The sequence below is a fragment of the Meleagris gallopavo genome, chromosome 2, assembly GCF_000146605.3.
Source record: "Meleagris gallopavo isolate NT-WF06-2002-E0010 breed Aviagen turkey brand Nicholas breeding stock chromosome 2, Turkey_5.1, whole genome shotgun sequence".
Classification (NCBI taxonomy): domain Eukaryota; kingdom Metazoa; phylum Chordata; class Aves; order Galliformes; family Phasianidae; genus Meleagris; species Meleagris gallopavo.
Window position 1 is genome coordinate 37,713,469 of NC_015012.2, and position 10,994 is coordinate 37,724,462.

At 35.1% G+C, this 10,994-nt stretch overlaps 1 protein-coding gene across 1 annotated transcript in view; it reads right to left on the reverse strand.

Moving 5' to 3' along the window:
• Positions 1 to 1,670: 1,670 nt before the first annotated feature.
• The window catches only part of MAP3K21 (mitogen-activated protein kinase kinase kinase 21), a 25,723-nt gene continuing 16,399 nt past the window's right edge, over positions 1,671 to 10,994 (reverse strand). Inside the window, exons 6-10 of the mRNA XM_031552420.1 lie at positions 9,920 to 10,036; positions 9,226 to 9,373; positions 8,318 to 8,415; positions 5,837 to 6,622; positions 1,671 to 4,860 (exon numbers count right to left, since the gene is read on the reverse strand). Coding sequence (XP_031408280.1) covers positions 4,436 to 4,860; positions 5,837 to 6,622; positions 8,318 to 8,415; positions 9,226 to 9,373; positions 9,920 to 10,036 — 1,574 coding nt within the window. The 3' untranslated portion in view covers positions 1,671 to 4,435. The remainder of the gene's footprint in view (positions 4,861 to 5,836; positions 6,623 to 8,317; positions 8,416 to 9,225; positions 9,374 to 9,919; positions 10,037 to 10,994) is intronic.

Here is a 10,994-nt window from a genome sequence, read left to right on the forward strand (position 1 = left end):
ACTCCTATCTGACATAAAAATTTTGCAGAACAGTGAAAGAAATGAATAGTCATTTCTGTTTCCTCAATGGTCCCAAGCATCCAGTTCTGACTCTGCTTTACATGACAGACAAATATAGGCTTACCAGAGCAAATCCAGTATAGGGCCATGAAGATATTTGAGACTTGATCACTTCTTTCATGAGGAAAGGCTTAGAGAGCTCCATCTGTCCAGCCTGGAGGAGGCTCCACCGTGACCATGAGAAAACATTTCTACAGTGAAGGCAATCAAACACTGGCACAGAAGAGAGATTGTGAAGTCCCCATCTGTTTGACTGGACATGGTCCTGTACAAAATGCTGATCCTGCTTGTACAATGGAAGGTGTTACATTATCTCTACCAACCTAAACAATTCTGTATGTGAAATAAAGGAAATCCATCCTACTTGCAAATCTCTGTGCATTTGTTCTCCAGCTTATTAGAACAAAACACTTGGTTAAGGCACTGTTCAGGCCCTGGAACAGGCGGTGGTCACGGCCCCAAGATGCCAGAGTTCAAGAAGTTTGGACAACACTCTCAGGCACATGGTTTGGATTTTGGGTAGTGGTGTGTAAAGCGAGGAATTGAGCTCAATGATCTTTGAGTGTCCACCAAACTCAGGATATCCAGAAATTGTATGAAAAAAGCTATTCTATCAATTTACTGGATTTCTAGCAATATTGAGTTTGATTTGCTCATTTTTATTTACAACCAGAAAGACATCTGTTATATTCTTGCAAGGACTCAGTGGCCTTAAGTTTGAATATCTAATGCTGCAAAACCGTAAGTACCTTACACATACATCAAAAAATGTACCAGAGAAAGTCTCATGCTGCCTGCAGTGTAGTAACGTGGTTGGTCATACTAACAAGGGAGGTGGCTAATGAGTAATGGAACCTTTTTCATTATCATACACTTATCTGCAAATCATTACAACATTGACTACAATATAAATTGCCTGTGCAGCTTGGCTTATAAATACTCATATCGAGGCTCAATACTGACACTCACTGGCTACATGAAATGCATGTTACCTCATCAGCCTCACTGAAATCTTCACACGTGGATGTCTTTATAAGATTGGGCTCACAGCTTTGAATTTCACTGCACCACCAGAGACTTCATTATATTGTTGCTGTGCAAACATACTTCCTCACCTCCCTACCCAAAGGTGGGCTAAAAAGCCCATGATGTAATGTGGAGAATGGAAAAGGGAAGCTCACAAAAGAAGGTCACAGAAAATATTACAGGAAAAATCATTGCTCCGTTTGTCTTAACAACAACCACACAAATAAATCTTTACCTGTATTTTTGATGCTCAATCAGGTGCAAACTTCTTTTACAGAATTTAAATACTGCTCTAGCAACTCTATAATACACAGCTACCATTATAATAGCCCCAAAATATATACGCTCACAGAAAAGAAAGAAAAAGCTCACACTATGTGTTTCTGCCCACATCAAATACAAGGAATAACAAGAACATTCACCTGCCAAGCTGGATAATTAATCTTAAATTAAAATTGCACTCTAATGTTCCAAAATAGGCTGGCAGTAGTCTATAGTTCCTGGCTATTCCCTTGAGAACCCATTTGTAAAAGTTAAGATACAATTAATATAACTTTTGCAAGAAAATGCAGGTCACTTTGCAATACGGTAGCTACAAAACATTTATTTTTTAAATAAAAACATTTAAATCATCAGGTTTTGTAAAACAGCATGTCAAGTGTTTATCTTAATCTTTGTAGTGTGAGCACCTTCAGTTTTATGCTAAAACAATCAACATAATTTATTATTTGGTCAGACTATTAACCTACATTGAAATAAATATAACTTCAAACAAGACAGATTACTTAAAGCATACCAGATAGCTCTAACTTCATAAAAAGCTTCTCTGGTGGCAAGTAAAACAGAGACTGCAAAACCACGATTGCAATATTTTTCTTTTTCTTTTTTAGTTTCAGTGAAGACTGGCCTATGAAACTATGAAAAACAAGAATAAAGTTCTATAGACTAAAGCTCAGAAAGACTGCATCACAAAAGAAAAATAATTAAGATGGCTTACCTAAACTCTCTCAGATTGAGAGTTGGAATACATGCTTCTAAATTAATTATAATACACTGGACTGGTCATAATATGACCCGTTCTCAAGCAAAATTATCCACTAAACAGAAATAGAAGTCTTTGTTTAACAATGAGATAAGCCACTGATAAGTGAAAACAATACAGCCCACAAAGAGCATTTTAAGCTGACTCTGATTACAAAATGAATGATGCAAAATTCCACAAGTGATATAAACCTTTAAAGTACAGAAGTTTATAAGTCAAAACTAGTTCAGCACCTGAGATTTTCCTTTAGAAAGCACAACAGAGACACTTTCTTTAGAAACATGTAATACAATCAACTCCTTTGCTCTCAGTGTTGCATCAGAGTAATTGATTGGAGTTGAAATACACATAATGTTCTAGGTTTCTAATTATGCCCTGAAGATAAATGGACTAGCAAAATAGATTCAAGATTTGATCCATGTGCATTGCACAACTGTTTTACAAAAACATTTTTTATCAAAACTGGAATAGACTTCATCTACTGAAGTGTACTGATGAAACTGAATTTAAAGAAAAGTCAAAGAACAGCACGTAACTTGAATAATGTTGACAAGGAAATAAGATTACTGAAATAAGAGTGAACAAAACGTAATCTGCTATGCAGGCATGTTGTTTTATAGACAACTAATCTATTTGTCTTCACTTTCGATTAAAATACTATTTGAAGGAAATCGTTTTCTACTTTCACTTTGGTAGCTGGGAAGTGATATTTATCTGTGTTCCACTCTACGTGATTTCAATTTCATGATTCTGTATGTTTAGTTACCTACCACTCTCAAAGTAACCGACCTACTGCATACCAGCCTTAAAATAGCCTTCTTTAATCTCCTGGCTTTGAAGCTTTTAAGTAAATGTGTATTCTATTTAACTCTTGAACGCTTGGACCCCAGAACAAACAACATAAGCCTCTGCAAAGTACTGCTCTGAGGAGTACATGGTAATGTTGCTCTAATGTGACCTAATTTTATTTATGAAGACTATTTGTCAAAAGGTATGCAAATTAAGGATTCAAATACTGGAATATAAGGGATGTTCCTTTAGTTCTAGAAATGCTTTCATCAAATAAAAGAGACTGTAAACTTGGTTTTACTTATTCACTTAGTGAAACTGTAAACAAACTGTTAAGGCTTTTTATTTTTATTTTTTAATCAAGGTTAAGCCTCCCACCACAATTAACTATTTGGAATTTTATGAAACTGTTGTATCTCTGAAAAGCAGTCAAGCACTTCTCTTTGCCCTTTAATTTCTAAGTGGGCTATCAGTAGTAAATTTAGGAAGAAAAGCTTCAGAAATTATATAATGAAAATGTCAATGCTTAGTTTTTGCTGCTCTAAAATTTGTGTGCAGTAAAATGCACTGTTGAATCACCTAAACCCCCCAAAACAGTCATTCTTAATCCCATCAATCTTTTCTCAATAAAAAGTGCAGCAGAGTTTTTAAAAAAATAAAGAGGGCCTAGAGGGCATAATCCTCTCCATCATACAAAAAAAAAAAAAATCTCAAGCCAAGAATATTCTTTTCAGTGCAAACACTGCAGTCTTCAAAAAGTTAAGAGTACAAATATTTACATTCCAGTGTATCCTTACCTACAAGGAATGCTGTTTCACATTAGAAAGCATGTCAAATACCTTTAATCCAATCAAAATATTAAAGTTTACTTTCTCAGATCAATATAGTGGCTGAAACCCAAGTGTTTACATAAGCAGTAAAACTTTCTGAAGAAACTAATGCACACAGTTGAAAGTTCTCTCAAACACCAAGGGCAAAGACTGCAAATGCAGCTGCTGGTCCTTAACCAATTTCAGTATAACATGCCAAAATGTAACCAGCCATTAATGGGGAGTGAACAGTTTTCTATACTGGCATCTTAAGCCCTTGACCCCTTTCATAATTCTACAAGGCATATAGAAGCTAGCTGCAGATAACTCCTTCTTGTGCTAAACTCTTCTTGACTGAACACAATGTTACTATATGTCCTTCAGTTTTTCAATGTGCAAAGTTAAATTTCCAGAAAAATAATTCAAATTTATAGAAAATGTATGTAACACTGCAGAGGGAGATGGGAATGTTATTTTAATCATTCAAAATATGCTCAGCAACTTTAAGAAGTATTGTGCTTCTAGAAGTACTAGCTGGGATTCCATCTGAAAAAGGCACCTATCACACTTCCTTAGTTAGCTGCCCGCTTTAATAATTTTGGTACTATTTGTTACAGTACATCAAAAAAACAGCAGCATAAAGCATTAGGTGGACAAGAATTTTATATTTGTTCTCCTTTAAAAAGAAAATATTTAAAATGAAAGGCACTCAAGACAAAAACTCTCTCTCCAGTTCATATATAGACGGCCGGCATGTTTTGCTCTTCATTCGACATAAAGGCACAGTACAGTCTCTATTTTGACCTTCCACATCAATATCAAGTAATGAGGGCATGTGGCAGTTAGTTCTTTCCTCAGTGTCTGGCAAGAGGTGAACATCTGGATCTGTACTGCCCTCTAAACATTTGGAGTCTTTAGAGTTTGGTTTTATAATATGCGGAAGAATCTGCCATGAATCAATTTTACTTCTCACGGAAGAAGGTCGAGGCCTTGATATAATATTCATAGCTCTTTGTTTTTCAGTTGAAATACCACAGTGGTTGCTTCTTCTTTGAAGAGATGGAGAATGTAGAGTTCCAGTAACAGAAAGAACAGGCAACTTGGAGACATCGTCAGTTGAAGCAAATCCATTAGCTGACGGAATGAAAAGGTCAGACAAACAAGAGAAGAATTTAAACTCTGTGGCTCCTTGATTCCTTTGCCATTTGCAAAACTGTGTTACCACAAGCATTAATGATTTTTTTTCTTAAAAAAAAAAAAATAATAAGACTTTCATATACATTTGTGGGGAATTTCCTAAAGAAGGATCAGCAGTGCTCAATGAAATCTTTCTTCTATACTTTCTGTTAGAGACTATAACAATTTCTATTTCATTATTAGAAACAAGAAAAAGCATTAATCATCCAGTTCTTGGATGAATATTAACAGTGGAATACAGCTATCAATATTTGTCAGGTTGCTATGAATAATTACATATGCACAGAGTACCATAAAGGATATTACATTTAAGCCACTATAGAACACCAGTACTGCAATTTAGAACTTCTGTTCTTTTCAAAACTTCATTAACTATGAACAAATCCACTTACACCTTAACCAAATTTAAAGTCATTTTAGCTTAATTCTTTTAATCAACAGCTCAACTGAAAGATTTGTGGAGAATGTGATAACTCCTAAGTCAAACAAGCAAATCAAGTCATATTAGATTCTCCCCTCTTGAACTTAAAAATATACAGTATTATAATGATGCTAATTTCCTCACATATACAGACTGTGAAACAAGCATATATTTCTCTCAGTGTTATGAGTTCTGCACACAAAAAGCACATTATTGCTGACAAAAAAGCTAGGGAAATCTGTTTTTGCAATACCTGAGGAAATAACTGTTCCACTTGAATTTTAGTAATACCGTCCCTGTAACAGGATACTCTTCCAAGTGCAGATAGCTCAGGGTTTGGACACTTAAAGCTTAACTGCATACATTTACGAAGGCTGACCTAACACTTGAACATATAACAAACACCTAGTCATTAGTGAATGGTTAGTTTCCCTACATTTTCTGTTTCTGAAGTTAATGATCCCCCTACATTTTAAATTCTCAATCACCTACCTGTGGTGTGAAAATTGTTCCCATCTGATAAGGTTCGTCTATGACCCAACACACTTAACTTTGTTGAGGAAGCATTTGGAACTTTCTGAGACTCTTGTTGCAGACACAGATTAAAAGGCTGATTTTTTAATCGTGCAGAAACTGTATTGGGAACCATCTGTATTCTCTGTTCTCTTTTATTTTCGTAAGTTTCAGATAAAAAGTCATCATTAGAATTACGTGGATCACAATCACCAAGCACGCTGCTTACAAACGCATCTTCACTGTCAGACTGAAGAAGGCATTTTGTGGAAATGGAGGGCATAGAGAGAAGATTCACAGTACTTGCTGCTGGATTTAAGGATGGAATACCTGTTTCCTCTTTTTTGGACTGCAGCCTTGTAGGGCTAGCACTCCTGCGAAATTTTGAAGCACGCTGAAATATTCCATCACGTTTCTTCTTCTCATCTTTAGGCAAGAGTTCATCTGGACCTTGTGATTTGTTCAGCTCTCTAATATCCAAGCCCAGAGCAACAGATGCAAGGAGGACTGCACATCCATAAAGAACTGAATCAGTCTTCTTCTTCTGCAGTGTTCTGCTCAGACTGTTTGTAGGTGTCATTTGAGGAGTACTATTTGTAGAACTGGCAGAGGTTCCTTCTTCAAAGCTCTCATGTTCTACTGTATTCTCTCCTTGATCATCCTTCCAAAGAGGTAGGTTAATATAGGCCTGACTTGGCAACTTAATTGACTTTGGTCTTTTACTGTCCAAACTTTCAGGGAGAAGTCTCTTATCAGTGCACACATCTGAAAAAAATGACAACGTACCTTAGAATTACAATTCAACTATTACACATATCTGCATATGTACACCAGGATTTCCTCTTACTTGCAGTTATTAATCTTGAGATTTGTATGCTCCCCTTAGATGTAGTCAGAATATCAGAGAGACTCACGTTTTGAGTTTCAGAAACACATTCTAAGCCTAAACATTTTCAAGTTTTCTATTTAGTCTTTAGAACATATGAAGTACTATTTCACTACAAATGTCACACTTCGCGTAACTCAGAAACAAACTCTAGCAGAAGCAGCTTGCAAATGAATCTTAGTGCATAAGCTTAGTTTTTAGAAAGGAAAAATAGATCTTCCTAACTTCAGCAGAATATTGCTTCTGCATGCTTTTGGTAGTGCTTTTTAGACCACATGAAAAATATTTCCATGTATGCTTTACAGTTAAGTGATTTAATAAACACAAAGTGACAGAGAAGATCCAGAACAGATTCTTTGCAACACTTTCAATGAAGATGTGCTCCAAAATCAAACGAATTGCTAGAGTTTTTTTCCAATTAATTACGTCTGAAGTAAGGAGAAAATATGACATTTCACACCTAATGACAAAAAAAAAAGGAACGTGCATATAGGTCACATGATTTATTCTATTGTAAACTACTGAGCACTATAGAATAAACATGGAAATATTTGAAATATGTGAAATTATTTAGCCTTCTCTAGATGTAGGGGTTTAGGTTCCATGCTAGTAAACCTACAGAATTGCTTTCTGTTTAGTTCTGTTTTTTTGTTTTTGTCTATTGTTTGTCTGTCTGTTTCTTAATAGTCCTATCAGTAAACGTGATTCTTTTTTCTTCTCCCCCCCCAACGAAAAAAACACCAACATCCAAGCAGCTTACTGTTTTCTCTTGCAATTGACACAAATCTATAGCTACTGGACTACAAGTTATACCACAGTTCTTTCTTTGTTTTTGCTTTGTTTTTCCTGATAGCAGTATTTTTTCCCACTTATCTTAATACAGAAAGCACACACAAATGTGAAAATTATAATAAATACTGTATAGCTAAAGCACATTGTAGGAATGGACATAAAATGTAATATCTTGTTTGCTGTATTTCAATGTAATATATATATATTTTTTTCCTCGTGGTTTCCTGTAAACCCCAAAATGTCACCTAACTAACTTAAAGATTTGAAATCAACTTTTTTTTTTCCCCTTGAATATTTAAATAATAAATATTGCTAAAAAAAAATAAAAATAAAAATCAGGAAACTAAGACCTGGGAAAATATGAAGACTTACAGGTTTTAACTACATTTTTAAACTGAGTACACAGAGGTCACTAACAATAGAAGTCATTAATGACTATTTAAATGTCAATGTATTTATTTACAGAAGAATCTAAACAGCAGTGACTGCAGACCTAACGTACAGATCAGCCTGACAACTCAAAAACATGGAAAAAATCTGCATTTATGGCAGACCTCAAGCAACCTGTCTGTTTGTTAGTTGCTAGTAATAGAAAGCTAAAGATTACTTTACACTTAGTGTAACAATTTTTTTTTTTTTTTTTTTTAGTTTGAGTTGCATCTGTAGCATTAGAACTCTTAATAATGTGCACAATATTTGAGGAACTCAATGTGCTTTATAAAACTGGAACAGACTTAATACCATCATGTAGTAACTTCCACTTTTTCAAACACAGCTCTTACCTTGGTCCACAAACAGTGAAGCTAAAGGAACACCCTTCTGATTTTTCATTACAAGTGTTGACCAAGGGTTGCTGCCATCTGAAAGGGGTCTTATTCTGAAACAATGACAGGTACTTTGATATTTCAGATGATACTGTGCTTATATACACTTAAAAAAGAAAGATGCTGCATTTTCCCTTCAAACTATAAACAGTATATAACTTGAAAACAGAAAAGCTTTTCAAAGTTAAAAAAATGCTTGTAAGAAATAGCATATAGTCTTCAGACTATAAACTGATAATATAGCTTAGGATCAGGGATTTATACTAACAAGAAAGTTTCAGGAAAAAAAAAAAGTCAAGAAAAATGGACCTTGACTACTGAAGAACAAAAGTCAGCGAAAACTGGTACAACAGATGCATTCTCAAAGAAGTGACACAAATATCACAAATTACAATCACAAACAGTGATTTTCAAAGAAACAAAAATAACCAAACTAGCTTACCAACCAGGTAAATGAACAGATGTCTTCACACACACACACACACACACACGCACACGCACACACAAAAGAAAAAGGACACGCTGAAGTTGTTATATGAAGAAAAGGAAGAGAATCTTTTTCATCAGAAAATAGCCAACCTCCAATTTTCAGCAATCAGAAAAAAAAAGAAAATGTGCTCAACTGATACTCAGAACCCTCTTATCTTGTGCTGGTTAATGTGAAAGGTGCTGCTGGTATTACTGTGCTTCACGTATGCAGTCAGTTTTATGTAACTGCATTGGAAGAGACTACTGAGGGCTGTGCTTGCAGTTCCCCAAGACAGTCTGAGGAAAGGCAAGAGAGGGAGACAATGAATACCTACTACAGTGATTTAGTTACCAAGAATGCTCAGTATTATCAAACAAAATGCAGTAGACATACTTGTCCGTTACAATCTGCACGATCCTTTGTTTGAATTGAACTTGGTCCCCATGTACAACCTCTCTTTTTAAAATTTTTCTTCACTTCTTCAAACTCTTCTTGGTGGTAAGTTGTGCTCCTTCCCCAAGTTTTATTGCTTTCATCTGAAGTTACTGGAGATTGGATTTAAAAACACAAAAAACCTTCACGTAAGTATATATACTATAAATATATATATATTTATTCACATTGACGGACAGCCTTTCTCTACCACAAAGCCATTCTGATACAGTAACAGAAAGAGTAGTAAACAAAATTTGAGACTTTCTCTTTCACAGAAAACACCACACAAATTGCACTGAACCAACAAGATGAGCAAGCAAGAAAAATAATTTATGATCTGACAATAGACCCAAATTAAAGGCAAAATAACAAAATTATCTGCTCCCTTTAACTGAGAACCTTATACTTAGGTAATTTAGACAAGTGAATTAGACTGAGCACTTAAATTCCAGTGAAGAAAATATACTCTGTGGAACAATTGCAATATTGTTTCAGTTGATATCAATTGTGAGAATGATTAATATTTTCTCTCTCATTAAAAGCATGATTTGTTTGGGTGTAAAGCATCAGTTCTTCATTAAATGCTTAGTCCGTCACTTCAGGTCAGCTGTGAAATTAAACAGAACCAGCACCTTTGAAACATAATAAAATCTTGCCTTTTTTCATAACCCCACTGGGAAGTTCATATTCACTTGTGATATCTACATCTTGCTGGTACACATATACACTGTTTCTTCGGCCATTAGCTGTGTGTGTATCTGTACTGGGAATCACTGAAGAAAAATTAAGAGATCTTAGTCAAGCTGGTTTCAGAAAGGAATCTTTTTCCCTTCTTCTGGTCATAAAGCCCAAATCTAAAAAGGCTCTAAGCATCTTTTCATAGAGGGTTTTTACTGTAGGGTTTACAGGTTCCTCTTTCTAGGATCAGTCCCAGGCAAGTAGACTTCTGTATGTACTAACTGGAGAAGTAACTTGACAGCAACCAGTCGCGCTTACAGCTATGATGGAGATGAGAAAAAAACAACTTAGCTTGTTACAACAGCATGATTAATGAGGTAGTTTTTTTTCTTGCCAGCTGAACCACTGCACTCTTGTCCTCCCTCACCATACACAGCTGCTTGTGTAGTACAACCAACTACCTGCCTTCTTTAAACTCCCTTATTTCTAACATAGTTTCAGGACTACTGAACATGTATTTTTTTTCCTCTCCTTAAAACAGCTTTTAAAGTAGCTGAACTTGATTTTAACCACAAGATTTACAATTAACTAAATTTTTATTTTAAAATACAAAGCATTTACATTATGAAGCTAGAATTGTTGATGACAAAGCAAAGCAATCAAGCAACCAACTGTTAGAAATGCCTGCTCAAATCACCTCTGTTCAAATAAGTCTTCTTGAAACAAAGATACTTAGAAGTGAAATCAAGTTAAAACATTATTGTGGGAAAGAATTTATTTTGCACAGGTGCAGATGGGTGTGGAAGCTAAATTGTTTCACTTAGATATTCCTGATAGATGTGATATGCTTAGGGATCTAAAATCAAAACCAGTAAAGTGCTTCTTTTAAAGGAGAGTCTTTATGTCATCCTTTATTCTCTAATCCTACAAAAACAAACGCCTGCTCAGAGAACAAAAAGTCTCCAGCAACACTGAACACTTACGCAAAGATTTAGACTGGCACTGCTGTAATTTACACAAACTAGGAATTACAAAAAAAACCAAAACAAAACA